The following is a 26348-nucleotide window of genomic DNA, read 5'->3' on the forward strand; positions in this document are numbered from 1 at the left end:
TGGGAAGAACAGCACCACTAACACGCCACATAAATCAGTCATCTAAATTAGAATACACAAATCCACTCCAGAAAAGTTTAATGTAGGTTCCTGGGGCATCATATTCTGGGGAAAAAAAAAAAACCGAACCCCCAAAAACCAAAATACAGTACAAAGAAAAAAGGCAAACAGAATTCCCCAGTATTTAAAATAATGAAATGTATCAAAGCTCCATCTATTACAAGGCTGCTGGAGGAAGCAGTATCAGCCTGAGGACCATGAGGCTTCACCTCCCAGAGATAGCCTGGAATAAGCAGCACCCAACCAGAAAACCTGGGTCCTTAGGGAGCTAGCAAGACTCCTTGAAAGGGTAGAACTCTCTGCTGCAGTGAGCTGCCCAACATCCCTGCTGGGAGATGAACCAGACAGGCTGATCCCACAGTGCTGAAGCCCTGAGTGCACATATCCTGGGAGTGGTGGTACCTTCCAGCAGATCCCACCATGTCGCAAAACCTACTCCTCTGAGAAATCCTGGTATCAGAGGAAAAAACTATTACAACAGCCAGTCAGGAGACCAGGAAGGGATCTGAGACACACCATGCTACTAGCTGGGAACAGAAACAAGCAATGGATCTTGAGTTAAGTGGTCACCCCAGTACAGACCCAGTCCCAGGGATGTGTGTGGTGCTGTGTGTGTCTCTCATTCAGTCTTTGGATTGAAGAATCTTAGCATAATTTAGACAAGAACCTCTGTTGGTCTCTGCCTCAACCCCATGCCACTCAAAGCTGAGCCAACTTCAACATCCAATTAGTTCAGGGCCTTCTCCAGATAAACACTGAGTTATGTCCAGTGATGGAGATCTCAGGACTCCAGCACATCCACAGTAAGCAACGCATGGGCCATGGCAGTACTTCTGATGTACTTGGGCTATGGAGCAGCCACCCTGGAGCCAAGAGAGCTGCTTTCCTTCCATCTAACAATCTTCACATGACAATAGTCTAATTTATTATAGTCCCTACACCTAAGTGCAGTGACCCATGGCTGTTTCACTCCACTGCAGGGCTGCTACAAAGCACTCATTTCCAGAGGTACTATGGTCAAAAAGCAGCCAAGCCTCTCTGATGTGCAGCCCAACCTGACAGTAACCATGAGAGCTGAGGGAAAAGCTGGAGGAGCACTTATTCAAACAATGGAAAACAGAGATTCCCATGGAGAACAAAACTGTGAGCTCAGAGGCAACAAGGAACCAGCTGATGTCAGACAGCCTCAAAAATATAACAGACATTAAGCAACCCAGGTGCTCAGTAAACACTGCAGGCATGAAAGTGCCATCATGAAAATTCTAAGATTACAGATGAAGAATATACCAAGACATATAAAGCCTGAAAAAAAAACCTTTGCTGACACAAATTCCATGGAGTCCCCAACAAATGCTAAATATGAGCAGTGAATCTGCAGATCTAGATGCCCACAGAAAAACTGAGATAAACAGAGGAGTGGTCTGAAGGGCTGAGAGACTTCCTTCTCCTTGCCACTTGCCTCGAAGAGAGGAGAAACACCTCTTCCCATGTGCTGGCAAAGGGCCCTCTCCTGTGGCATGTGCACCATGCCAGGTGAGCCTGCTGTCCCCAAACCGCCCTGACATGTGCACATGTGAAGGCTGAGACACCCTCCAGACCATAGGGATCACATTTTCTGCTGTGATCCCAGCAGGAGCACAAAGCACCCTAAAAGCCGGTCAGGTGCCTCCAGGAGCTGACAACAGCCTGGCCCGCGGCTCCTGCGGCACAGCCCCCACGCGTGGGGAGGAATGTGTGCCCAAACCCCGTGGGTCAGGTGGATGGAAGGGCAGGCTTTGGACATCCAGGAGGTGGCAGGGAGCCGGGCATCCCGCGGCCCGGCCCCAGGCAGGCACGCAGAGAGCAGGCAGGGCAGGAGCACAGCGGTTTATTGGCAACACGAGCAGAGGCGGCGGCGGTGGCGGCGTGCCCCGAGCGGGGTGCGGGGCGGCGGTGCTCCGGCGGCGGGGCCGGGGCCGCCCCGGGCCTATGTCAGCGTCTCCCCCTTGGTGACCTACGGGAAAAGGAAAAGCCTCAAGCAGGGCCGGCCCGGGCCCGGGCTGAACCCAGCCCCACAGCCCCGCTGCTCACCCGGGCCTCGATGTATTCAATCCTCCGCTCCAGCGCCGTCAGCTTCTCGTTCAGGGTGGCCAGTCGGGACCGGCACGACATGTCTGCGGGAAGGCGGCAGTGAGACACCGCGGGCCGCACGGCCCGGCCCGGCCCGGCCAGCCCGCCCGCCCGCAGCCCCCGCCCCGCGCCCTCACCGAAGGAGTTGAGGAAGTCCGCGATCTTCTTGATGGAGCTGGTGATCACCTCGATGTACTCCCGGTTGGCCCAGTCCTGGTGGATCTCCCGCTGCACCGGGTCCTCCTGCACCGACATGGCCGCCGCCGCCGCGCCTGCGCGGGAGCCGCGCCCCGCCCGCTCCTGGCCGCCCTCAGGGCCGCGCTGCCGAGGGGCCGGGCCCGGCCCCGCCGCGCTCCTCGCTGCCGTCCGTGTCGCTGCCGCACGGCTCCTGCGGGACGCGCCGCCGTCAGCGCCGGGGCTGCACCGCCCCCCTCCCCGGCCTTGGAGAGGCCCAGCCCGGCCGCCCCCGCAGTACCTCCTCAGCCGGGCTCTCTGCCGAGTCCTGCGAGTCCTCATCCGAGTCCTTCTCCTCAGAGGCCTGAGTCAAAATCTCTTCTCCCTAAGTTGAACACAAATCTGTACTGAGTATTATGTGAAGCGGCCAGTCTTCTTAAATAAAAAGCTTTAGAGTTAAAAAAAAAAATCAGGTTTTGTTCCCTTGTCCTGCTTCTACAGTGAAAGATGAAAAGCCAGAATGGCTTCTTTTAAAGCCACACACGAAAGTGTGCAAAGGTGTTCAAGTGATCTTTATCTCTTCCTTCTTGTGCATGTACAGCCAAAAAAAATCCCCTGTTCATTACAATCAAATCTGACCCCTCAGTTCAAGAGCCTAGAGATGCAGACTCTTAATCTTGAAATAAAATGCTTCATTCTCCTTCACTAGACATGACTGTACTACAGTCACGCTGAATTTGGTCTTTTAGCTGTACCCACACAAAGGGAGAGTTAGAGTTGTCTGGACAGCATGAGCATTGTCCTCTACCAGATTTTAATCCCAGATTCTCACCTGAAGATCCCGATTTTTGAGGATGCCAACCCAGAAGGCCTCCTGGCAGTGGTTGAATGCCAGCATTGCCTTCACTCTGTACACAAATTGTTCCAGGGACTTCTTCAGCAAAGGCACATGGTTGGTCAGTCCAATGTCTTGGTGAATCTACACAACAGTAAAATGTGATGAGGATTGATTCTTGCCTAAGTGTTCTGGCTGTTTAAAATCCATTGGTTATCAGGTGGGATGAACATGACCCTCACAAAGCTTGCCCAGATGACATCAATTTTTGGCCAAATTATAGCTATTATTAAAAAATAAAGCTCAGATCAGGATTTTGTCTAAACTGATCCCTTACAACAATCCAAATATCCACATTCACCTGGATTAAAATAAAAGAAATCTGGTTTTGTCAAACTGTGGAGAGAAGCTAGTAACACTTATGCTGGATTTCCAAGCTCAGAAAATAAAAAATGAGAAAGCTGTTAAATACACCACTTCTATCACAACCTTTTCCTGCTCAGTGCCTCATGCAATTCCTTTACATGGAATGTGTGTGCACTATAATCCCCAAAGACAGCTTCTCTGGAGCAAAGCAGCACTGGCTTTTGGAGAACTAGGACAGGAGGAACAGATGGAGTTGTGTGTGTAAAAACCACCAGAGGAAGGGCAGCTATGCCAGGTATCCTAAGAGATGTAGCTCTGGGAGCATCTCCTCCTGCTAGGCTTCAATCTGCAGTACAGAACAGTCATTGCTAAACCTGAAAGCCTGTCAACCTGGCAAAACCTGCACAATTATTTTGTACAGAAGTATCTTCCTCTTTCATGAGAATACTTTGTAATCTTCTGGGATTAAGACGCTCTCATTAGCTGTACTCTGAATTTAGGTCACCTGCATTTCTTGGAAGAGTTCAACATGCCTGGGCAGAGTGACACTGCTTTGCTTCAAGGGAATGGGTAACTGATTACCAACAGCAAGCTGTTTTCTAGTCTATGGAACAGGCAGGAGCTAGCAATCATCAGCTAATCAGAACCAAATCAGCAGAACCCTTGCTAATGACACAATCAACACTCACAGTGCTCCCTGGCCCTGGAACCTGCCCAACTGTGTACAGGCAGTTTGGAGACTCAACAAAGCACAGCATTGGCAAAAATCTGCCTCCACAAACTGTCCACCTGCCCAGGGTCAGATATGCAAACAGAAAAGAGGCTTGGTGTGAAAGAGGAAATGACAAATACTTAGGAAATGATAGGTGAAACTGATTGCCACTGCCTGCTGTGTAATGGTCTTTAAGGACACTTACTCAGGGAGAGTGACAAATCCTAGGTTACATTGCACCACGGATAGAGAGCATCCCTGAGGTTTGTACAAAAGCGAAATCAAGGTTGGTTTAACAAATGTTGGTGTCAACTCTTCTTCAAACAAGCATGGAGCATTCATTGCATACATTTACTTGCCCCAGATTCACTTTCTGCCTTCTCATTCTAGTAGAATGATTTGGCACACAGAGAAGTGATAGAACACAGATGCTCATTAATTGCAGCTCTGTGCTAACAGGGACCATGGAACACAGCACTTAAAAATGCTGGTCAAGTGCAAAGACGACCATAACATGGAATGCTGCAATGCTGTTATCCTGCTTACAAGGTGAATTGTGACTTTAAAGTAGGAATGAGGATTTCACTTTCAAACGTGAGAAGGACTTTTTAGCATTGTCAGGGTTTGTGCCAGCTTCCAGTTCTCACCCTGTGCTGAAAGCTGCAACAGCATGTTCTGATCTTCAGCTAAATATCTATGTGCCTGAAACCAGCTCTGGCCTAAATGGGTAGCAAATCTGGCTTGGGAGCCATGCTGGTAGTTGGCTTTCTTCCTTCAACTACTTTGGCAAAGCTCCCTTCTTGGACAAGTGTTCATGAACATTTCAGGAGTAGGAACAAAGCAGCATACATGAAGTTCTTTCTGTCTCCTCTTGTGTGTTTCTCTCTTGCAACAAAGACTGTCTCTCCATACTGTGAGCAAAGTTCTAATCCTCTCCTTCCTTCCTGCCCCAAGTCTCCAACAGAGACAGACAGACTGTTACCACCATCCTCCTTCTCCCTTTGCCCTCTCCAACATAACAGCCATCTCAAGAGGACTTTGAGCAGGGCTTTTCCCCATCCACTTCCTGTTGCTGATTCTTCTGACTCATAGGGCTGTTCATCTTTGGCAAAGCTCCTCTCCTCAATCTGGTATCTGTACTTTGTTCAAGGTCTCCAAGGTCCTAGCTTGTATCTTCAGAAACAACCCCTTACAGATGCCAACAACCAAAGATGTCCAGAACTTCAGTGCTAAAAAATATGCCAATCTGACCTAACATCCAAGTCAGCCACTTGCAGAATAAATGCTTCAACTTTTGGGCCATTAAACAAGACTGTTTCACCTTCTCTCAGAATTTTTGCTTGCACAGATACTGCTGGAAGAATGCAAGTAGAACCTGCCAATGCCGCGGAAAAGCAGTGGAAGGGAAATAACACCATCCTTAGGACAGGAGTTTGTGCTGCAATTGGAACTTATCTTACCTTGGAATGGCCACACATGTGATGAAGTTGTCTGGTGCTCAGCTGCAAGGTTTTCAGCAAACTCTGCACATCATCCTGCAATAAAAAAGCAGACCAGGAAAAAAAAAAATCTCAAAGGACTTTTCCATGGGGGAAACAAGAAGACTGAAACAGCCTTAGTCCCAGCAATCCTTTCAAAGGGTTATGGGATAGAGGTAAGATGCATGTATCAGTATCAGCAAGTATCAGTCTTAACTCCCAACTGGTTGCAGCCAGTTCTGTCCCCAGCATTACCGTGTGCTTTTTAAAGCTGTGGTCCAGGAGAGGCATGGCAAGCTTCAGAAACGCTTCTACAAAGAGGCGGCCATACTATAAAAGAGAGATAAATATATCAGAAAGCAAATTTAAACTCCTTCTCAAAGAACCATCACAAAGTCAGATGAGATAATGATACAATCTTCCAAGCCACCCCAGAGACTGTTCTTGCTTAGAAAAGGATTGCATTCATGTGAAGGCTGCACTGGAATATACAGGATCTGTAAAGGGTCCCACTTTGATCACTGCAAAGAGAGGCTAGAAGGACAAGGTCTCATCATTGTACACATCCACCAGGCATCTGGGAATAAAACTGAACTAAATGCAAAATATTAGAATCACTATACATATATATATAGCAAAGTGTAAGGAGCACAGAATCTGCTTCTTCCAGAGAATCCAGTACCACTCTACTGCACTAGAGGCAATGATTCAAGAAAGTTGGTACTTAAACTGCTACTTAAACTGCTGTCTTCAGTTATCTTGAACTTTTGCTTACCTTCAGGCAGATGTTGAGTACAGGCCTGCTGTCAAATACCTACATGGACAAGAGGAAAAAAAGAGTCAGATCAGTCCACACACTTAAAGAAAACCATGTAAGCACAGGACCCAATTAGAAACTACTCTTCATGTGTCTCACCCCTGTCAATGTGTGAACTATGCTCTAAGGTAACATCACTTCTCAAGTTTCAGCAGGACCACCACATAAGTAATGAACTGAAGTGGCTCTCAGGCGGAAGCCCTTGGCAGGATTGCTGTTCAGAGATCTAAGGTGCACCTTTTGCAGATGGCACAAAATTATGTCAATGAATCTAAAATTCTTAACAGTTTGGGACCCAAGAAACCTAAGCCCAGATGATGGGCAAATAATCACATAATAGACAAAGCACAACTGAGATGGGAAAAATAATGTGAAGGTAACCCTGGTGCTGCTATGGACTAAACTGAACTATGGACAAAACTGAACTAAGTGGTCCAGCTCTATCCTTTATGCTCTCCAGAGGCATCTGGAACTCAGGTAGGGCTCCAGTGAATGCTCCTGTATAGAAAAATATGGACTTGAAAAACCTGGGTTTGCCAATTACCACATCAGATATGTAAAAATAAACAGTAATGATCAATCTAAGTAAGGAGAAAAGTGGAGCTGTACCTATCACCTCCTAGCCCAAACAGCATCACACTCAGGGACACTGAGTGAACCAGCTCCAAAACTGACAGAAGGGGATATTTCATCCAGTGGGACTGGGCACAGATCATAACTGGCTTTAATTATCACCTCCAAGTTGTTCCACTGGTCAGTCACACTTCATGTTTTTCCCAAGTGCTCATGAGCCTGGGAACACCAGGCCTTACTGGGAATTTGGAGGTAAAGGCAGAAAAACAACCAGAACCTCACCTTGACCAAGTTAATGAGGATGTGAAAGTTCCGCACGGTGATGTTCCAGCGAAGCAGCTTCTCCAGTTGCACCTATGGGAGGCAAGGGGACAATAACCCAAGAGGATGCATTTCTTCTCACCTTGCTGGATGTGTTTTCAGCATTTGCTGAACCCAAAGCACTGTAGTTGTTGAAGGTAAAGGAACAAAGCTTCACCACAAGCATATTTATCACAGCAGAAACACTCCAAGAAAATTCCAGCCTGATCACTGGTTTTAAGTGCTAAGAGTTAACTCACTTCCTTGCTCTCAGAGCAGCTTTTGGTTGTAAAATAATGTTGTGGTCCCACACAGGTGTGCAGATCACCTGCACAGTTCAGTGCTTTGCTGATTAACGCCTATTTTCTGCTTGCAGCTTCTGCTGGATTTACTAGATTTTTGACATGGTGCAAATTAGGAAAAAAAGATGCTACTTATATGTTACATATCAATGTTGAGATACATTGATGAATGAAAGTGTCTGACTGCATTTCCTAGACAAAGTTCAGAAGTAAATTCCTTTCCAATTTATACATCTTTATTGTACTGTCCAGTTTAGCTTAAGTTTTCTTGCCCTAACTGAGTCCAGTGTATTCATTTTCCTACCTCACTTGAGTCTGACTGTTTTCCAGCTGGGATGCTTTTCGCTGAACTCTCCAGCTGAGCCATCATTACTCTGAAGAAAACTGGGAATGTCTGCCTATGGAGAAAATGAAAAAACTGAAAGTCAGCTCTGAGCATTTTGATAGGCTGTTTGTCACCAGAATGATGCGGAAAACTCAAAGGTTTCTCAGTAGGAGATCACAGGAGATTTGCCCTAGGACTCATAAACAGGTCTAGTCCAGCCCAGACAGATGGAGAACCCTGGGAAGTCACTAGCACTTCCCCAGTGTGAATGACACTTCCTTGTAGCTGTAGTGATGTCTGGAAAGGCTGACCTGGAGCAGAGACTAGAGAGAACAAAAGGAGTAAAATAGGTATTTACTGAGAGGATACTTGGGTAGTGCAAAAGCCTGGCTGTGGGCTAAACCCAAGTCAAATCTAAGATGGATGCCAGTCATGAGTCTACACTTTTGTAAGTTTTGCTTCATCTACATTGTGAATTGTAGACAAATGGGTCAATTATCTAACCACAGCCCCAGATTATAAAGTCTCAACCCTCTAGCTTGCCCCCTTTCCTTCCCTGCTGTTTGTGCTTTTTGGGTACCAGCTGTCCTTGATTCTCTAGCTGGGAAGGGATTGTTTTGTCCAACTACCCTGTGAAGAGAAATTACTAACACCTAATATGAAGTTTCAGAGTTACACACTAAGCAGCAGAGAATCTGAAAAATGTAAAAGCTAAAACCCAAGGCATCAGTAGGAGTGCACAGTGAAAGGCTTGCAGCTCTCAGCATAAGATGATTTTGGAAGTTTCGGAGTGCAGGAACTTTCTTCATCCCTGCTTCCAAATTCCTGTGCCAGGGCAGAAACACCCTGAGTGTGTTTGTGCACACTGCATAGCAGCCCAGATTGCCTACAGCCACCCCAGACCTATGAGGCTGACTTTTAGAGTGCTTTACACCACCACAGCAGAACACAGACAACACACCTGATGACAGACAGCAGTTCATTCTCCAGTTATATTGGCTCTCAGCAACCAACTCAACATCCTGTTAAGCACAGGGCATTCCACTTTGGCATAAAGCTACCACATGCTACCTGTTGCATAGTGCCAAAACAATGTTTTCAAGTGTCCAGAGCAGCCACTGCAGTACCAACATGAAATCACAATAGACCACAAAATAAGAAAACTAAATATTTAAAAGGAGAAATTGTTATTATGCATATCATACAATTCAAAGTTTCTATTGCTGTAATTACCTGTTTAAGGTAGGATAAGTAGAAGAACATCCATCTTTGGCAGAGTTCATCAGTTCAGGAACACCAACACTGGAGATTTCCTCTATGGCTTTCAGGATGTTATCTGTGTGCTCCATGTAGACACTAAATCCAAAACCAACATAGCTGATCAGTAGATACTATGCAGAATGACACAACAAGGCCTTGAACATTGCCTTAACTAAAACTGTCAAGCTCTTCCCTGACAAAGGCAATCACATGCAGGAAACCCAAAGCACTACTTAGAACTGCACAGTGATGTCATTAAAAGCTACCATGATCTGAAACATACATGGATTCAGTGTTCCTCATTCTGGTATTTAGGAAGGACAGGCTGGGAAGAGGATGAGATGGAATTTATGGGAGAGAACAAGCCAACAAAGACAGCCAGGAGAACCCCCATGTTGCAGGCCCTGGTGTTCATGGCAGACTAAGCACTGTGACACCTGCTGGAAGGACAGCCCAGCAAGGCATAAGCAATGCAGGAGTCCCCTGGAGGGCACTGATGAGAACTGCCTGACACAAGTGACAGGACCTGATGAGGAAAGGTGCTCAGCTGGACCTCACACTTCAAACCAAGAAAGAAACTGTGCTTTAGAAACAGTGTAGAAACAGGGGCTTAGGCCAAGCTGTGCAAGTGTGAGGGTTATGATTCAAAGGGGCCATTCCTCTGCAGCAACAGTAATCATTAAAAAAAGTGTCTTGGTGTTCCTACAGGCATGGCTTGAGCCTTACCAGAGCAGGGTGTGCAGGGCACTGTTGAACTGGCTGCCCTTCTCTCGGTCTCCACTGGGCTTCACCCAGGACTGGCAGAGGAACTGCTTTGCTAGAGAAGCTGGGAAACATAAGGGATAACTTAGTGAAAGAAAAATTAAAAAAAAAAAAGATTCCTTCTTCCATATAAAAGCAGTGTGTTCAAATGTTTTTTTGAAAGATCACAATATCACTACCCCTCATGTACCTCAACTTTCTAAGTCAGAATGCATTTTCCCTAAAAAGCTGCAAGGCACGAGGATGTATATCATGATAACACAGTATCTGCACATCCAGCATGTTCCTGGTGTGGAATATCAGAACCATGATCCACCTCTGGCCACTTCTGACAAATTTAAATTAAACCTTATTTGTTTGGTAGCTCCAACTGTGTGCCATCGATTTGCTTTTAATGAGGCCATAATGTTACCCTTAGGGTAGCCATTTCTAGAAATGGAATTACAATAACAAGTGACTTGGGCCACAGCACTGTAATAATAAATGTGAACAGACAAGTTTAAAGTCTATAGATTTCTGAAATCAAAACTGCTAACAAACCTCCTTGTCTCTTGAAGAAATGTTTAAAACCAGGAAATGATCAGTTAAAATATGTTATTGCCTGCCACATTCAGTTGTTCTCCCAGTGTGGGACTGTTTAAAATAGTAAAGTTGTCTTTAAGGAGTGAACTTACAATTCTGTGTGGCTGTGGGGATTGGAGAAGGATAAATTCTAGAGGTGTCTTAGTATGAAAAGGAATGGCTGAGAGAGGTAGCAGTCTGGAATCTTTATTTCAGTGTGTGCTGAAGTGGATATCAAGTAGTTCTTTTGTATATTCCCTGCAACCTGTCCTTTGTCTGCTGTTTATATTATTTATCTTAATGGATCCTAATCTGAGAGAAGCTTTCTTAACCGAAAACATTTTTTGCATAGGGTTAAGAATTTACAGGTTTTCCTCTCTCTGCCCTGGAGTAACAGCTGTATTGGCAGCTCAATTCCATAAATTTTGGAAGCTGTCACACACATCTGTACTTAGAGTAGGAAGTTACATCAGATCAAGTCTATGATCACTCACCTCCATAACCAGTGATTAAACTGGCACCAACACTGAACAGCAGGTTCATGCTTAGAACTCCTTAAAGTTGTGAAGCTCTGATTTTAAAAAACACCAACTGAAAGAGCTGGAACCTGCCTGTCTGCATGTGTGACTGAGGCACAGCAGGACAAATACCAAAGAGGGTCCAATATATTTACTGCTCTTCCCTTTATTACTGGCTGGGGTTGTTCTCCCAGTAAGATTACCAGGATGTGAAAGGAAGATCTCTCCCTTGAAAGGCAAAAGACCACACAAAAACTCATCTGAGATAAGTGACTCTTCACACATTACCCATTTTTTCCTTCTTCCAGCCAGACATGGGTTTCTCAGCAATGGCAATCAGGAGCTGAGTGAGGATATAAGCACAGTAGAAACTGGGAACACTCTGCTGGAAATTCAGGAGATACTGAAAACTCTCACTGGGGATGACAGGAAAGGGAAAAGGTAAAAACAAAGTGTAAAAAAAGGTGTAAAAAAAAGTGCAGACAGGGTAATATTCAGACACATCAATAAAAAGGAAGCATTAGACCATCTCAGATCCAAGGTCCCCATATCTCAGTGTTTTGTCTCTGGCAGTGTCCTTCTGAAGAAGGGATGATAAACCTCTAATACACAGGGATTCAGTCACTGAGAAAATTCTCTCAAGCCCCAGCCACTCTGGGGCTTTATATACTGTTTTTGCCTAGTGTACCTGTAAGCATTTTAATTCTCCAGAACAGTCATTCCTTCTCTGAATCCTACTAATTTCATTGGCTCAAATAGCATACAAAAAAATAAGATCCACATATTCATGCAGATTTTACATTTTTTACTCCTTTAATGAGGTTTGACTACACTGCCATTCAGTTAAATACAAAGCTCTGTTTGGAGTGAGTGTAGTCTCTGTGAGAGTTCCCAAACATACATTTACCCATAATGCCCACACAAAACAGAGAAAAATCCCTGAAATTTGTTCATTTCAAACATTGTGAAATATAGATTCTACCTTATCAGTTCCTCAAGAGGAAGAAACTCTGTCTCTCCTGGCTTTAGCCTGTCTGCAAGCACCTGGAGAGCTGACCTCAGCAAGTCAGTATTTTCATGCTGAGAAAAACCATTCCTGAGGGGAAAAAAAAAAACCAGTTCATCATCAGATTAGAAGAGGTATCAGATGCAAATGCATATCTAAGCCTATTTGGCAAGATGAAAAACACAGAAGTTGGATACTCAAGACAAGTCCTGCAATATCAAAGTTATAAAGGGACACAAAAAATTGAAAACTCAATGGTGATGGAAAGCATTGAGTACAAAAATATTAACTTTTCAGTTAGACTGCAGATCTAGCTTGGTGATGAGAGACCATTTCCCATAAGGAGAGGTCCATACACACTAAGCCAATGCTATGTAGACCTAAAACAAAGGATGTATAATGACACTTGCTGTGCAAATAAAATATCATGGGTGGTCACCTCCTGAACAACAAGTAGGAACCTAAGCAGGAACCTAACCTGGTAATGTAAGAGGCCTTGAATAAACAAATGTAAAGAGAGCTGTAATTTGGCTGTTGAATTTTAGTGCCTGGGCAGCTCACCTCAGTATATGGGGTTCTGACCTACAGCAGAACAGATTTTACACTGGACAGCACAACTGATCTTGAGTTGTCTGGTACAAACCTGACCAGGTTCTTTGATTTACAAGATAGGTGGACTCAGGAACAACCAACATTCACACTGGCTAAAGAGGAAATGACAAATCTGGGAATAGTCAGCAGTTGATCAGGGACCCTGAGGCTCCAGCAGAGGACAACACGAGGCAGATCTCAGACCTCCCTTTTTATGCAGTTACTACTGCTTATGAAGTACAACAAAGGTAAAATGCTTTCCACATACAAATCTAAATTAGGGTATAGAAAGAAACTTTTATGATACTGTCCTGGATTATATTAGCAGATGCAGAAGTCTGCAGGCAGCACAAGCATTTCTGAGTTGGACATTTATGAATCCAGCTTGAATGCATCTACAGCATTAGCTTTTTGCCAGTGAAATACACAATCATCCTTTCCCACTGGCAAAATAAATTCTTCCAATATTTAGGATTCAGGCAGTGACAATTTAGCAAAGGATGAAGGGAAAGAAATGGGAAAGGTTGGGTAAGAAATTCCAAGATCCCTAGGCAGGCTGGAAATTGCACAGGTAGGTGTGCCAGTACACCTCTTATGCTGACCTTGACCCAAAAGCCCATTGATTGAATTCTACTCAGCTGATAGGTCTTTGGCAGGGTGCAAACTCTTTAAAGAAAAGAAACAAGAAGCAGTAGCAATAAATACTTCTATGGACTTTTCTTTTAAACTCACCAAGCAAATAAAGAGCGCAAAGTCAGTAACAGCAGTTGGTAGCAAGAGGACATCAGCTGGTGCTCCTGGATGTTCACTCCTGGTTCATCTTCTACACCATGATTTTGTACAGCTGCCTTTAATACAGAACAAATAATTCATTAAACACTATTCCAAGCAAAGACAATGATACAAGAATCCATTTCCATAAACTCCATGTTTAGAAAACCTGAAGAAAACAATGACTTTTTCCCCTCAGACAAAATGAAAAGTATCTTTACAGTAGACAAAATTTGAGGGGTTTTTTGGTCAAAATTGCTGTCCACTGACCTGAAAGTAGTTATGCATGTTCTCCATGTGCTTACACAATGGCTTGAGTAGATCAACCACACACATAGCAACTTCCTTGGGAGATCTCTGACACAGATGGGAAAAGCCAATATCCTTGTTGCCTCTTTCCTGCGGCAAACCCAAAAGATTAAAGCTGCTTCATTAGTCTCTCTTGAAAATAACTTCAATTGCTACATCTTAGACTGCTGCCAAGCAGTGCAATTCCTGATTCCATATACAGGGTCAGGAAGGGTCACAGGGTAGGAAAGTTGGCTTCTGCTGAACAAACACCACCAATTTAGACAACTGGATAACATTTGACTAACATTTGATGTGACTCAGAGCTCTCTTATAGGATCATTTAGGTTGGAAAAAACCTTTAAGATGAGAGAATCCAACAACTTACTCAAATACAAAAACAGTCTCTGCATGTGGGAGTTAAAGATAGGTAGAAAGACAAGGAGAAATAACGAGTATGAGGAGTCCATCCAGTGCATTTCTCAGTTTAATACAGTGGGACATGCATTTACTTTCCTCCTGAAGGCATCAGCAAGGAGTCCCTGCACTCAGGGAGGTTTCTGATGTAGAAAAAGCAGAAACATGGATGCAGCAGCTCCTGCTGGCTGCTGCAGCCATCTGGCCTGGCTAACTTTGAACAGCACAGCCAGTCTCCCCAGGGAGGGCCAGGAAAAGGGTCACTTGAGTTTTGAGGCTACAAGACTCCCTCAGTTAAATACCCTCTCCTGAGACATGCAGAGAACCAGATACTGCAAACACTTCAGGAAGAGCAGGGTACACAAGTCTTTTGAAAGAGCAAGTGCTACTGTGGCACACAGCTGGGTGTCACACTTCCATTTAAATAACAAGTGAAAATAATTCTGAAAAACATTTCTCAGGAAAGGCCTGGAAAACCCCTGAAGTGCTCTGCCTCAGCCCAGGCCTGCTGCTGTTCTTGCCTTTGCAAAGGGCACCCTCCTTGTGGAACCTGAGGGCAGCACATGCTCCAGCTTCCAGCACAGGTCATCCAGAAGGAAGCAAAGCTCAGCAGGCCCCAGCTGCACAACTTCACGAGCCTGCAATTAAAAGAACAGTCAATCCCAGGACCCAGATGTAGCTGTAGTGCCTTGAAGCCCAAGTTTACCCTCTCTGTTTCCAGTTATGACTCCTGGACTAGCTAACCTCAGGAGAGACTTATTTGGTAGATGGTTTTATGGCTCCCCCATGGCAGGTATGGGTCATTGGTTCTGGTTACTCAAAGCATGCAGCCATCCTGATGCTCTAAACAGCTGAGGCAATGTCAGTACAACTTAACAACTGAGAAAGGACAGATTTATATACATTAACATTGAAAATAAGCTCCTAAAGATAAAAAGAGGTTTAAGCCCACAGAGTCACAAAAATTCACCAACTGAGTAACAGCCAAGAAGTATTTTGAAATAATGTCACATAGCCCAAGAGACTTGTCAAACAGCCTTCCAGTTGGCCTGTGACCTGCATGCCCAGAGACAGCTGTCTGCAAGGGCAGACCAGGCTGTGCTCCAGCCTGCCATGGCCTTTTTACATTTTTTGCATTTACTGTGGCCTGACAAATGAGACTCCAGATGGAGTCAGCCTGCCCACAAACAGGGTAACAAAATCAAGCACTTATATTTTCCACAGCTGTAGCAATGCAGTTTTCACAAGCTCTCAGACAATACACAGCACTCTGCTCACTGAGAGCACCTCCATGACCCCAGTCCCACATTTGTGCTTGTGTTTATGAACTCCTGATGCCTTGAGACACTTGAGATTTTGCTATAAAGGCCTTACTTTATGTCATAGTTTCTTTGACAGGCAATACTCAGTGTATTACCACCCTATATCTTACCTGTACTCAATATTAAGCTCTTTTCTTTCCATTAGGTCTATACAGTATCTGTCACCTTTTATACAATATTTGCATTACTTTGTTTTTAACATTACTGTATGACATGTCTCCTCAGCAAAGTCCTCTTTTTCTCAGTGCCTTGAATGCTCTCCTGGGACAAATATTCTCCTGGTCCCAGCTCACAGCCTGGACCAACACATCTCAACACCAACCTCTTGTGCACTTCAGTGGAACAGAAAGGGCCAGGGCCTCTGAGAGAGGCCATTACACCATCAGTGTGGGTTTCAGGCTGTTCCCCTCACCTCTGTGTGCATCTCTGTGTCCAGGACAGACTTTGTGAGCAGCCCACAGTGCAGCACAGTGAACACCTCGAGGTCCAGCTCTCGGAAGTACGGGCGATAGCTCTGCAGCTGTGCCAGAGGATTTCCTGCCTCTCTGTCAGCAGCAGTCTGAAAAGGAAATTGCAGAAGAGTGGTCTCTGCAGGGACAATTTACAAAATTCTGATGGGAGGCAGGTGCCAGGAAGCAGAACTGAACCACTGTGATTAACTTTGGAATGAACAACCTCTCTCTCAAAGCTTTTGTTTATGCTTCTATGGCATCTTCCCTGTTCTGCCTTCCTTGGTAGTCCCCAGGGCTGTACACCTACCTTGTCCAGCTCAGAGAGCTCAGTATCAGGCTGGTTTCCCTCAGAACTGTCATCTGCTTGAGAACGATCTGCAGAGCCAGCTTTGCTGCCATCAGCCTTCTTTTTCCTTCCTTAAACAGAAAAGCAACTTCAGAATCAAAGGCTACACCACTGTGCTCAGCACTAGAGGCAGCACTTGCAGCCAGCACAGGTTGGCCTTTAATCAGCACTAAGAAAACATGGAGCACAGGTCCACAGATGAAGTGCTCCTTCAAAATAGAGTGTCTAAAGTGATGGATCCTCCACTTTCTGCAGAACAGTCAAAACTTTCCTCCTGTCTCCAACACACTCCCACATGATGAGCCCAGCCCCTGCACAGTGGGTTTGGCACAGGAGGGAAAGACATTCTGATCTGTGGCCTCCTCCAGTTTTTCTCATTGAAGGGAATGTAAATTTTTGTCCACTTTGGCTTAAGACAGATATGTTCCCAGGAAATGCTAATGTAAACTAGAAATAAGTCTAAGCTAGAAACAGAACCAGAGACATGAAGAACAAAGCAAATCTGATTCAGCTTGAAAACTGAGAGGCAAGTTCTGTGTCTTCTCTATGGGAGCTAGCAATGGGAAAGGATGAAGGAAAGATTTCCTTGTGAAGCAGAGCCATGACAAGGTTCCTAGGACCTTGGTTAGCTACAACCTAAACCTCAGGGGTTTGCAACACAGCTCAAGCCATTTGATTCAAGCCAGATTCAGAACCAGATGCCACAAACCCATCAGACAGAACTTACTGATGCAGAAAGTACTTTGGCAGGTGAAAGCAACTGTTGAAAGCAACCAATGAAAGCCTTAGATCCTCACTGTTACATGCTATGCATCAGCTTTCCCAAGGAGACAGACTATCCAACACCTGTTTGGTGCAGGATATTCTCCCATCTCCACTTGAGTTGCAACAGGAGTTGATGAGGTAAAATTTCCCACTAGATAGACTTTGCCAAGAATTTAGTGCTTTAGGCACATACAAGTGCAAAGGCTGCAGTGTGATCTGCCAGTCAACCTCCACCACATCTGTTTGATTAAGCATTTTAAATTTTCCTTACCGCTCCTTTTTCTGGTTGGACCAGTAGCATTAATGGATGGTATGGCCTCCAGGGCCTCAGAGTCAAAAGTAGCTGGTGGTGGGACATAGCCAGGGGTTGCTGGAAGAGACAAAATGTAGAAATAGGGTCAATTCAGCTCCTGAATGACAACACACAGGCCAGATACATATCTAAAGGAAGTATCATAAATTTCACTGTGCTGGTGAAAGTGTGGAGTCCGTGAGATAAGTGTCAGAGGATGTGTATCTGCTGATGAGCAATGAGCTGGAATAGCAGTGAGCAGGGGAGCAATGGAGCAGATTAGAGTCTCTGGGATCTGGGCAAGCTACTGGGAGATGGACAAATGTGTGTGTAAATACTTGGGGGATCTGCAAAAGTTTGTGTGCTTGTGACTCTAGAGTGTGTAATTTGTGTGCTCCTCACTGAGGAAGTGATTAAGAAGAGCAGTTTGGATTTGGACAAATTGATAATTATAGCTGTCCACACATAAATTTTTAAAACTATAAAACTGCCACTGTAAAATTGCAGTGTGTTTTACCTTTTGCTTCTTCCATTGATATTTGAGGCAACAACTTTCACTTCACAGCTGGTACAGGCCCAGAATGTACAAATATTTCATACTCACCTGCCAAGCATTTTCCCAGCACATTCTGCAGCTCTGTGATGTTCTGTAATCTAGTTAAAACTTTCCCCTTCATCTCAGGATCCTGTTGCTGGCAGAAGGCATTTACAACCTAGAGATACAAACCAAGCTCACTGAATTAGAGACATTTGTACCCACTTTGCTACTTTTTCTTTTCTGAATAATATTCTCAAGAATAAATACACACACAGCACAAGGGGCTGGTGTGACCAGGTTCAGAGTGCATGAACAAAGGTCTTTAGAAGTCCACAAGAATATGGATACAACTGGTGCAATCTATAAAAAGCAATAGGACAACACCTATAGATAAAATATTAATTGAACAAGAGGACTTAGCTGACAGCACATTGTCAGGTTCTGTCCTACCTGTAGTTCTGAAGACCCCTTGCCCAGATCTGCCAGGAAAGAGGCAGTCCTGGGAGAAGAGTAGGAGGACTGAGAGGGAATGTGGAATTGCACCAAATCTGCCATTCTCATGTTATCAGAATAACCCCAGCAGGAAAAAAATCCCACTGACCATTGATGTTAGGCAATACATTTTCCAAATCTGCTTTTCTGTTAGCTCACAGAGGTATAGAACAGAGAGTACAGAGCATCCCCCAAGAAAGGAAATTCTACAGCCAATCTGAAAGTGGAGCACAATCTTTCCTGTTAGGTAACAAAGACTACAGTAAAAGACCACAGTATTTCATCCCCTCCAGCTTCCTCTCTCTTACTGACCAACCTCTACTCTCCTAGGCTTCCCTCATCCCTCCACTCCAGAACCTGCAGACAAAGCTCTACTCACTTCACGAAACCAGTTGAGAGCATAGAACAGGAGTGAGCACAGAAATTCACGCTCCTGCTTGGATAGAGAATCCAGCTTGCCTTCAACCTCCAGGTCAGTCAGGTACAGGGGACAACCTGGCACAGAGCAAGGAAAGTATAGGTTGGACTGTGTGCCACCTATGCTTTGGTCTTTGCATAGACCAAAAGCCTCAGTTCCAGTGGCTGTTTGGAGAAAGGCCCATCAGCCACTCCATCCCCACACAGAGCACCTCAGCCTCCTCACAAAATGCACAACTCCTCCTGCAGCTGGAGGAAATCTGGGCAGATCTGGCACAGGAGCAAGGCAGGAACAGGCTCTATAAAAAGTCCATTTCCCATACCTAGTAAGGCATCAATCTCCTCCAGGCTTCCACTGTTTTGCTCTGCAGTGTAGAGCCTCAGCAACCGGAAACAGGGGGACAGACACATGGGTGACACTGCCCTGGGGAAAAAAGAAATGGAGTAGCTCTTATGTTTTATATATCTCCAGAATGCCCATCACTTTTCCATTATGTCCTATGTCCTTCCCAGGCCACCTTGCCTATGCCTTCTATTTTGCCTCTTGTAAGTCTCAGCAACACAAAGCAGAAAAGCACCATGTGTGTTAGAAACAAACTCCCACAAATTAATAAATGGTAATTACCAGTTTTCTGGAAAAGCATGTAAGGGCAGAAAAAGGAACAAAAGGGTTGCAATGAACAAAAAATGGGGTCAAATTTACTTCTGATGGAAATCAAAGTTGAGTAATTCATAAGGTACTGCAAGAAATTGTGCACAACAGTTATAAGCAGTGAAGATACCTCCTTCAGTGTTTCACAGTGTGCCACTGCTCCAATTCTGAGTAATGAAAATTAACATTTTTCCACAGAGGCATGCAAAGTAGCTCTATCTTCTCTCATTTTAAAATGATCGTGTTGTTTTTAAAGAACAACTAAAATCTCAACAAAATCTCATGACAATAAATTACAAACAATGTGAAGGTGCAAATAAAAAAGAGAGCCTTTTATAACCTTAGCAAGTCTATGGCTCTTATGATTCTTTTAACTTTCGTGTCCTCCTTTTTACTTAGAGTTTTTTATATCTTACAGGCTTCCTGTTCTATTTGCCAAAGGCAATGCCCTGATTTTTCAGTTGAATTTCATTTTTGGGTGCATGTTTGTGGGTTTAGCACTGAATACCATCATGACTCACCCAAGATCACCTAAACAGATCACCTTTCCCTTTACAGCCATCCCACAAATACCTTTTACTTTGGTTACTCGCTCCAGTGGTGACACTGCCAAGCTCACTCTGTGACATCAGTGGCAAGAGGTTAATGGCAATTGCTTCCTGACTTTGATCTTCATCCAGATTGTACAAGGACTTCACTGGGAACAAGAATGAACTGCAAGGAAAGACAGACAAGGTCCTGTTGGCAATCTCAGTTCTCAGTGACAGAAACATCACCAATGCTTTATTTGTGATTAGCACTTTATTTGTGATTACCCATGCACTGTGGGGCTGAGATCCACCACGAAGTCACTGGGAAAATCCTCCACCAAACTCTTCCCAAACTCGTCCTATAAAGAGAAAAAAAACTTGTTCAGCAAAGGGGCTCAATGAAGAAAGCTCCAGCAGCAGCAGTGGAAGATGCAGAAGATAAGGCCAAGCAAAAGTATCCTGGAACTGTCATAGTAATGAAACCCCATGGCCTGCAAGGACAGTCAAGGGCTGCCTTTAGAGACACAGCCAGGAAACATTGCTAAGTGTGCACAACCAATTTCTTCCCTGCTCTTTGGATGTGGACTTGACTGTAAGTTCCAGAGATGCAGAGAGGCAGAGCAGGTCTCTGGAAGAGGAAAGCAGCTCACATGTAAAAGGAGTTCCCAGCAGGAAGAAAGAGCTGTCCAGCAGCCTTCACAAACCTCTTCCTATCACCATAAATACCATTTATTTATTTATTACCATTAATGACTGTGGCTCTTCCAAGATCTTAGGGATCAGATAGTCTTAACAGTCTGACCCAGAAACCAATTTCAATACCAAGTTTGAAGTTCTTTCAGATTCTACTTTTGTCTATGAATAGGAACAGCATGCTCTGAAATGTCACTTAATTTCCTTTAAAAGGTTTCACCATTGCCATGTAGAATTTCACAAAAAATTAAGTTGTTAAAGCACAATGAGGAATCTGCCACAATCAAAAAAAGCCAAGAGAGCTGAATGGGAATTTTGCACATAACCAATCTCTCACAGAACAAAACAAGTTCCCAGACTGGAGTGAAATCCTCAAATTGACTCTATCTTGCCAATGTTTGAAAAACATCATTTTTTTCAGAAGAATTCATGTAAGTGATTAAGTTCAAATTGCTCTGCAACATACCAGGAGGTGTAAGTCCAAATTGCCCTTCTGCTTCTCAATCAAACTGGCAAATTCATCGTAGTACAGAGCCAAGACCTCTGGTGTTTGCTCACAGCAAAAGCCCACAAGGTCCAGCAGGGTAGACAGCTGAAAGGAGAGAAAACATGGATCCAATTCAAGCTTTTACCTTCAGTCTTTTTTATATTAATTTATTGTGAGGCATATTCAAAGCTTCATCACTAGAGTAACAACCCATAGTGAATATTCTTGAAAGACACAGATTTAAGAAGGAACATGGGCCTTTTAGTGTCCTCTGCCATGAAATAACACACAATCACCCTTAAACAGAACGCCAGAGAAAAGTGCTCTTTAACAGAAACCAAGGAAAAAGGCTGCTAGGCCAATCCTGTGCAGCAGAAATATTTTCTCTGGATGGCCTGAAAGGCACAGCTGCCAAAGCTGAGAGAATGGCCATGGTCACCACTGGCTCACTGAAGGAGATTGTCCTGCTTCTTTCCTTTGTATTTCAATAACAACTGGACAGAAGACTTTCACTAAATGGCTGTAGTGCTGCTTGCTCTGATGTAGCAGAGGCAACACCAGCAGGCACCTTTGTTTCTCCAAAACCATTTTTTAATGAATCTCAGGCTCAGGAAATCTAACTCCCAGACTCACACAGTACTTCAGTTAAGACTGCATTTCCAGTCACCCCTCCTTGCTGACCATATCCTCCCTGTGTCCTGCACTGCCCCATTCTTGGTACTCACCTGCCCCTCACACTCACTGTTCAGCTCTGGTCTCTCCTGTGAAGCAGCATCTCCTTCATTCCTGGAAGCAATTGATAACCTTGCTGTTGCGGCACAAGACTGAAGAGACAGCAAAACCCAACACATACAAGGTTCTCTCTCCAGAAATCAGAGAATTACACATGAAAAAGATTTCTTTGGAACACATTAGGAAAAGACATGGTGCTGTTTGGGACTTCTCTTTTAGATTTCCCTGGATTCAAACACAGGGCACCTCAGGTTATTTAGCCTAGAGTCAGAAGCTATCTAATCAGTCCACCAGTGATCAATTTTTTTCCAAGCAACAGGTCATGTGGTGTGGTCAAGGGATCACAAACAGGTACTAACAAGGAATTTGGGATGCTTTTGAGACCAGTAGCAGGTGAGCAGCACTGCACTGGCTGGAATACTAAACACCACAGCATGCAGAAGAGAGTTTTAAGTTCCTGGATTTGCCCAAGATGTGCATGAACTCAAAGGCAGTGCCCTCCTGTCTTTGTTCCACTCCAGGCCTGAACAGAAAGCCATGTTAAATTCATCTTTGCTACGTTTTCTCTCACCTTTTTAATGCCACACTGCCTATCATGGAAACAGCACCAATAATCCCCATTTGTTTGTGGTTGGGAACCGTGCTGGAGAGCCATTTCCTGATCACCATGTGCATATCATCCTGAAAAGAGACACAGACCATGTCACCACAGAGGTACTTGTGTGCCCCACTCACAGCTCTATTGGCATCTTCACTTAATGTCATCTCCAAGGGCTACAGAGGGATGGTTTATTAGGATTAGAGCTTTGCTTTAGGAATTCTGATGTTTCATTTGTTATGAAAATACTGGTCCCAACTCCAAGTAAGATCGTAAACAGCCTTAAAAGTGATTTGGCTTGAATTTGCTCTAACTACTACACAGAACATGTGGTTGGTCCAGGTTTCAACTATAATTAATAGAAGAGTATGTTAAAAAATCAGCAGATGGTTTTGTAGCCTGTCACACCCAAACAGCAGCTGCAGAGCTGCACTTCAAAACATTGCCAACTTCAGGAGGCTGAGGGACAGAGCAGTTTGTGGTGAAGGTCCAAAGACAAACTGTGCAGTGCAAGGAAAAATGCCTGATCTACCTGCAGAGATCTTCATGCTTAGAGGCATCTGATTAGAAGAACACTTAGAGAAGGCAAAGAGGAAGCTGGCTCTCAGGATAGTGATTTCTTTGCTGACCTACTCTTGGAGTCTTTGGTATCAGTGAGGATAAAAGTCAAACTGCCAACCTTGGATCTCTACAGTTACAAACTCTCAGCTCAAAATAAATTTAGACACTCCTCCCCTTCTTTTCACAATTTCTGAGGGTGACAGGCAGAACATTCTGATGGAATGTCCTCCAGGGCTGCAAAGTCACATTGTGTGTTGCCAAGGCAATTTTCACAAGTCACATGCAAGACTCAGGGTGGGAGGTGGGGAAATCTCTGAGGAAACTAGTTCAGAAAGGAGCTAAGCCTGCCATACAACTGGGAATTTTGGCAGTGAAGAACTCCAATTTAACATGGTGAGTGGGAAGGACAAAATTACTATAGACATGCCACAGACCAATCAGGAGGAGAGGAAGAGCAGTTTTCCTTTATAGTCTCAAGTTAGCATGTGCAAACATATCTACAACTACAAACTACACAGGGACTCAAAGAAAGACATAGTCCTAATTTCTAAGAGCTGAACTTTAGGAATGGGAAAATTTTAAACCCTGACATCTCTGTTGTGAAATAAATATCTCTGAATTATTTCTTTATCTGCTCTGCTCAAGGATTCAGAAATCCAGACAAAGGTATCCAATGCCACTACTGTTATGCTGCAACTGAGTCACACAAAGTATCCTGTGCAAGACGAAGCTGGATTTACACAAATCAAGTTTGGCAGCTTCTCATGTTTTAACCAGAGGTACAAGAGGTATGAAGTCTACCACTTCACAGCAGAGTACTCTGCTCTGTTAAATTCAGTTCTTCTAATAAGAGATTCTTTCTTGTCTCTGATGTGCAGAATTTAAGTGGTTGAATCAATACAAATATCTCAGGGAAGAAGCTGAACTGTACTTTCTGAAGGCTTCCAAGTGATAGAGAAACAGAGCTGCTCAAGGAGGCTGCTGAATTTACACTTCTGCAAGCCTTCAAGGCTCAGCTCGACAAAGCAGCAATCAACATGACACCATGCTGGTGACAGTCCCACTTTGACTATCATCAGTACCCTTCCAACAACAAATAACAACTAACAGAGTCTAACAACTCTGCCTTTCTTAGATGTGCAGAAGGGGACCTTTCTGGGAAAAATGACAAGCACAATCACTGTGATAAACCCTTGATATCAGGATGGAAAGTCAGACCCACAAGCTGACACTTGGGGAGAAGAGAATTTTAAGTTCAAGGATATCCTGACATCAATAGATGATGCCAGTATTTAGTTAACCTAGCAGAATAACCAAGGCACAGCCTGAACAACTTTCTGTTGTGTCTCTGCTTACCTGAATGTAGCTCCCTTCTTGCTTCTGGCTGAATGCTAAAGTGCTGAGGATGTAGAAAAGCTTCCGGATCTGGCATGGATTCAGTTTCTGTGTAGAGTCCAAAATGGTCTGTAAGAGAAGCCACAAACTAGTTCAGAATACCAAGAATCCCTTTCCATATTCTCAAAAACACACTAATCATCAACCTCAGGGAAGATAATTAACTTTACCTTTTTTGCAAAAGCATGAAAAAACTACACTCAAATTAAACAAACACAAGTGCCAGACTATTGCTGTGCCCTCAATTATGGGAATTCATTTTATCAGAGGTTGAACAGGAAGAATAATTTTGCTACCATAAGCATTTTGGGAGTGCTCAGGACAAGTGACAGCTGTCTATTTTTTATCACAGGTTTGGTCACAGGATTCAAAGTATTTGACAAAGAAGTAATTAAGTAGGTAATTTTCATTTAACAATCAACAAACAAAACAGCAAAAAGTATACAGCTTTCCCACAATGTATAATTAAATCACAGGGAGCACCAAAATATCAGAGAGGTGCAGGAATACCCACATCCACCATCTTCAAGGGCTCTTAAATACAAGCTGTCCTTAAGCTACAAACCACCACAGATGAGGGGTGTTCAAGGCAAGGTACATGCCTATTACATGCTTGCCTTGCTGTTTAGCTCTTCCCTCAATCTCCACTTTTACTACTTTTGGAAACAGGCAACTGGGCAGGTCTGATCCTGCTTACTCTTAGAACTCAGTAGTCCATTTTTTAATCCCCACTGAGTACTTTCTTCTTTTAAATTTTAGGATATGTTCTTTTCTCATCTCAGCAAGCAATTTTGTATTACCATTCAAACACTGGCTAAAACTACTGTCAGCCTTTCAATAGACAGAATGTGCAAAGGGGCAGGTTTTTGCCAAGTTTTGAAATAGCTCATGTAAATAAAGACAGCATTTTCCTTCCATTGTAGGCACGATTCCATGCCTGCAATTTAAGCATTTTCCAGCCAAAGGGAATTGTCTATCTCAAGTTCCCCCATCAAAAAAACATACAGTCCTATCTTACAGCTCACACTTTGACAGCAGCCTGACCACTGCCTTTCTCCAGACAGAAAAGCTTTACAGGTACACATTTTTCCAATACCTCTATTTTGGAGAGGTACTGGCCTGTTCTTGACCTGAGGCAAAGTGGTGTAAGGGACCCAAAATCTCTACTATAAACCCATAAATACCTTCACAAAGGTGGCATAGCGCATCAGTTGGGATGTGTGCAGCACCACCAAATCCGTGAGCACGTCCAGAGAAATGTCCAGTTCTGAATCACTTCCACTGCACACATGAGTCACCAAAGCAGTCACAACCTCCTGAGGAAAAAGCCACCAAAAGAATCACAGTGAAATATCAACAGAAAAATGTCTGCCTCGCTCTGCTCATATGAACTATATTTATATTGATCAAGTACAGATAATCACAGCAGTCTTGGTGCTTGAAGTCATTTGCTACCAGTCTTGCTGTGATTGCTCTCCATCTTCTCCTTGGCTACTCTTTGGCACAGAACTCTCTCCAAAGGCTTCCAACTGCCTGAAATCATGTTCCCCTAAAGGATCACGATATACACTCCAGAACAAAGTGCAAACCCAAATAAAACAGCTGCCATCCATCACACCGTACCTGCTGGCAGTAGGAGTCGAAGGCTGCAAAAGCCTGTTTGTACATGCAGCAGCCAAAGGAGACCACAGCTGGGTGTGCTGAGTGCAGAAATGTCTGAGCAAGGGCTAGGATTGAAGGGAAGAAATCTTTGATAACCTGAAATACAGACACCATGAAAGAAATTACTGCTGCTTGTCTTCAACATATCCAATGCTGAGGAAAACTCAACTCCAAAAAACCAGTTCCAAT

At 44.1% G+C, this 26348-nt stretch overlaps 2 protein-coding genes across 2 annotated transcripts in view; both read right to left on the minus strand.

Annotated features, from left to right (window-relative positions):
- Nucleotides 1–61: 61 nt before the first annotated feature.
- On the minus strand, nucleotides 62–2461 carry BRK1 (BRICK1 subunit of SCAR/WAVE actin nucleating complex). Its single transcript, XM_033072013.1, has 3 exons — nucleotides 2307–2461; nucleotides 2131–2213; nucleotides 62–2053 (listed from the first exon to the last, which is right to left on the minus strand). Exons 1-3 carry the CDS (start codon nucleotides 2422–2424, stop codon nucleotides 2027–2029), a joined length of 228 nt encoding a protein of 75 aa, XP_032927904.1. The 5' UTR covers nucleotides 2425–2461; the 3' UTR covers nucleotides 62–2026.
- An 18-nt stretch (nucleotides 2462–2479) lies between these two features.
- Nucleotides 2480–26348, minus strand: part of FANCD2 (FA complementation group D2) — a 35968-nt gene continuing 12099 nt past the window's right edge. Inside the window, exons 16-44 of the mRNA XM_033072014.1 lie at nucleotides 26121–26255; nucleotides 25682–25813; nucleotides 24459–24566; nucleotides 22515–22624; nucleotides 21937–21997; nucleotides 21191–21316; nucleotides 20317–20390; nucleotides 20075–20215; nucleotides 19173–19273; nucleotides 18812–18927; nucleotides 18007–18115; nucleotides 17382–17480; nucleotides 16307–16416; nucleotides 15960–16106; nucleotides 14747–14863; nucleotides 13791–13919; nucleotides 13482–13597; nucleotides 12135–12248; nucleotides 11441–11568; nucleotides 10038–10137; nucleotides 9285–9407; nucleotides 8031–8124; nucleotides 7407–7478; nucleotides 6510–6548; nucleotides 5990–6064; nucleotides 5717–5791; nucleotides 3176–3322; nucleotides 2645–2728; nucleotides 2480–2557 (exon numbers count right to left, since the gene is read on the minus strand). Of these exons, the coding sequence (XP_032927905.1) occupies nucleotides 2480–2557; nucleotides 2645–2728; nucleotides 3176–3322; nucleotides 5717–5791; nucleotides 5990–6064; nucleotides 6510–6548; nucleotides 7407–7478; nucleotides 8031–8124; nucleotides 9285–9407; nucleotides 10038–10137; nucleotides 11441–11568; nucleotides 12135–12248; nucleotides 13482–13597; nucleotides 13791–13919; nucleotides 14747–14863; nucleotides 15960–16106; nucleotides 16307–16416; nucleotides 17382–17480; nucleotides 18007–18115; nucleotides 18812–18927; nucleotides 19173–19273; nucleotides 20075–20215; nucleotides 20317–20390; nucleotides 21191–21316; nucleotides 21937–21997; nucleotides 22515–22624; nucleotides 24459–24566; nucleotides 25682–25813; nucleotides 26121–26255 (3060 nt within the window). The remainder of the gene's footprint in view (nucleotides 2558–2644; nucleotides 2729–3175; nucleotides 3323–5716; nucleotides 5792–5989; nucleotides 6065–6509; nucleotides 6549–7406; nucleotides 7479–8030; nucleotides 8125–9284; nucleotides 9408–10037; nucleotides 10138–11440; nucleotides 11569–12134; nucleotides 12249–13481; nucleotides 13598–13790; nucleotides 13920–14746; nucleotides 14864–15959; nucleotides 16107–16306; nucleotides 16417–17381; nucleotides 17481–18006; nucleotides 18116–18811; nucleotides 18928–19172; nucleotides 19274–20074; nucleotides 20216–20316; nucleotides 20391–21190; nucleotides 21317–21936; nucleotides 21998–22514; nucleotides 22625–24458; nucleotides 24567–25681; nucleotides 25814–26120; nucleotides 26256–26348) is intronic.

Source organism: Catharus ustulatus, chromosome 13 (assembly GCF_009819885.2).
Source record: "Catharus ustulatus isolate bCatUst1 chromosome 13, bCatUst1.pri.v2, whole genome shotgun sequence".
Lineage (NCBI taxonomy): Eukaryota > Metazoa > Chordata > Aves > Passeriformes > Turdidae > Catharus > Catharus ustulatus.

What these genes read in the sequence shown, in the direction of transcription:
- BRK1 (XM_033072013.1), bottom strand. Translation starts at nt 2,424, where the DNA reads ATGTCGGTGCAGGAGGACCCGGTGCAGCGGGAGATCCACCAGGACTGG. An exon ending in GGACTTCCTCAACTCCTTCG is followed by an intron (nt 2,214 to 2,306) that starts GTGAGGGCGCGG and finishes GCCTTCCCGCAG; the next exon opens with ACATGTCGTGCCGGTCCCGA. An exon ending in TTGAATACATCGAGGCCCGG is followed by an intron (nt 2,054 to 2,130) that starts GTGAGCAGCGGG and finishes CTTTTCCCGTAG; the next exon opens with GTCACCAAGGGGGAGACGCT.